Source organism: Eschrichtius robustus, chromosome 10 (assembly GCF_028021215.1).
Source record: "Eschrichtius robustus isolate mEscRob2 chromosome 10, mEscRob2.pri, whole genome shotgun sequence".
In the NCBI taxonomy this organism is placed as follows: Eukaryota; Metazoa; Chordata; class Mammalia; order Artiodactyla; family Eschrichtiidae; genus Eschrichtius; species Eschrichtius robustus.
In genome coordinates this window covers 12,412,328-12,413,997 of record NC_090833.1, presented here as the reverse complement: position 1 = coordinate 12,413,997, position 1,670 = coordinate 12,412,328, and the positions used below count along the sequence as shown (strand labels likewise).

General features: G+C 55.0%; 1 protein-coding gene across 1 annotated transcript; it reads left to right on the top strand.

Moving 5' to 3' along the window:
• Nucleotides 1-270: 270 nt before the first annotated feature.
• On the top strand, nt 271-1,250 carry OR5C1 (olfactory receptor family 5 subfamily C member 1). The gene is given in 2 exon segments (XM_068553958.1): nt 271-928; nt 931-1,250. Coding segments are annotated over 2 exon segments (978 nt in total).
• Nucleotides 1,251-1,670: the final 420 nt, after the last annotated feature.

The window sequence follows — 1,670 nt, the reverse complement described above, 5'->3', positions numbered from 1 at the left end:
TTCTCAGAACTCTGGATTCAAAATTGAATAAGACAGGCAAGATTCCCACTCTCATGAAGGTTAAATGATAGTGACTTCTCAGCACTAAAAACACAGGTTTTGAGAGGTGATATGGCTTGTCCAAGGTCACACCGCTATTTTGTTACACAGTTAGGACTCACACCCAAGTCTACCTGTCTCCCAGTACAAAGCGCTTTCTCACAGGTGATAGTCCTAACCTTTCCCTCACCTCCCTCCTGCTTTGTCTCTCCTCAGACTCTGTCCTGCAGGATGATGCCAGAGAACTTCACCTGGGCCAGGAGTGCCCCTACTGAGTTCATCCTCCTGGGCATCACAGATTGCTGGGACCTGCACCTGACCCTCTTCCTGATCTTCCTGCCCGTCTACCTGGTGAGCCTGCTGGGAAATGTGGGCATGGTGCTGCTAGTCTACGTGGCCGCCCAGCTCCACACACCCGTGTACTTCTTCCTGGCCAACTTCTCCCTGCTGGATGCCTGCTATTCCTCAGCCATCGGTCCCAAGATGCTCGTGGACCAGCTGTTGCCCTGCGTCACCATCCCTTATGCAGCCTGTGCCCTCCAGATGTTTTTGTTTACAGAGCTGGCAGATGCCAAGTGTTGCCCGTTGACATCCATGGCCTGTGACTGCGGTGTGGCCGTCGGAAACCCTCTTTACACCGCCGCCGTGTCGCGACGTCTGTGTCTGGTCTTGCTGGCAGCATCAGGCCTGGGTGCGGCAGTGAGTGCCGTGGTCCACACGACCGTCACCTTCCGCCTGAGCTTCTGCGGCTCTCGGGAGGTGAACAGCTTCCTCTGCGATATCCCTCCACTGCTGGCCGTCTCCTGCAACGACACCAGTCTCAGTGAACTCCTCCTCTTCGTCGTCTGTGCCTTCATCCAGAAAGCCACCGTGTCGGCTATCGCCGTGTCCTCGGGTTCATTGCCGGAGCCGTGATCGGCATGCACTCGGCCAAGGGCCGGCGGCGAGCAGCCTCTGCCTGTGGCTCCCACCTCACGGCCGTGGCCGTGCTGTATGGGACACTCATTTTCATGAACCTGCGCCCCAGCTCCAGCTACACCCTGGGCACCAACAAGATGGCATCTGTGTTCTACACCCTCGTCATCCCAGCTCTCAACCCGCTCACCTACAGCCTCCGCAACAAAGAGGTCAAGGAGGTGCTCAGAAGGAACTGGAAGCACTGCTGCTGTCCGGGGCCGGTGCACGAGTGCGAGGTCCGAGAGGCTGGTTAGGACTGACTCTGAAGAGATGAGGAGAGCTCTTCCCGGGCCAGGTCACTGTGGGTAAAGGTGGAGGTTCCTCTGGCTGGGTGTCTCTTGTCATTGTTTGAGAGGGAGAAAAGGGGAGAAACTGAAGCTTACAGACAGGAGACAGGAACCTGGAGTAATCTAGACCCAGCGCCAGAATCAAGATCAAGTTAATCTGCTGTTGAGCTGCCTTAGGTTCCTCGATGTTCAAAACATGGAAGTTCCTGCATGTCGCCAGGTGCAGTAACTAAGTTTATTTGCCACTTGAACTTCTAAGAGGATGATTCCCAGAAACACCAGATAAGAGCCGTATTGGCTGCAGGTGTTTCTAGATTCTTGCTCTTCTGAGGTCCTTCATGACCAGTGAGTCTGCTTCTGTTCACCTTGACCCCAAGAGAACATCTT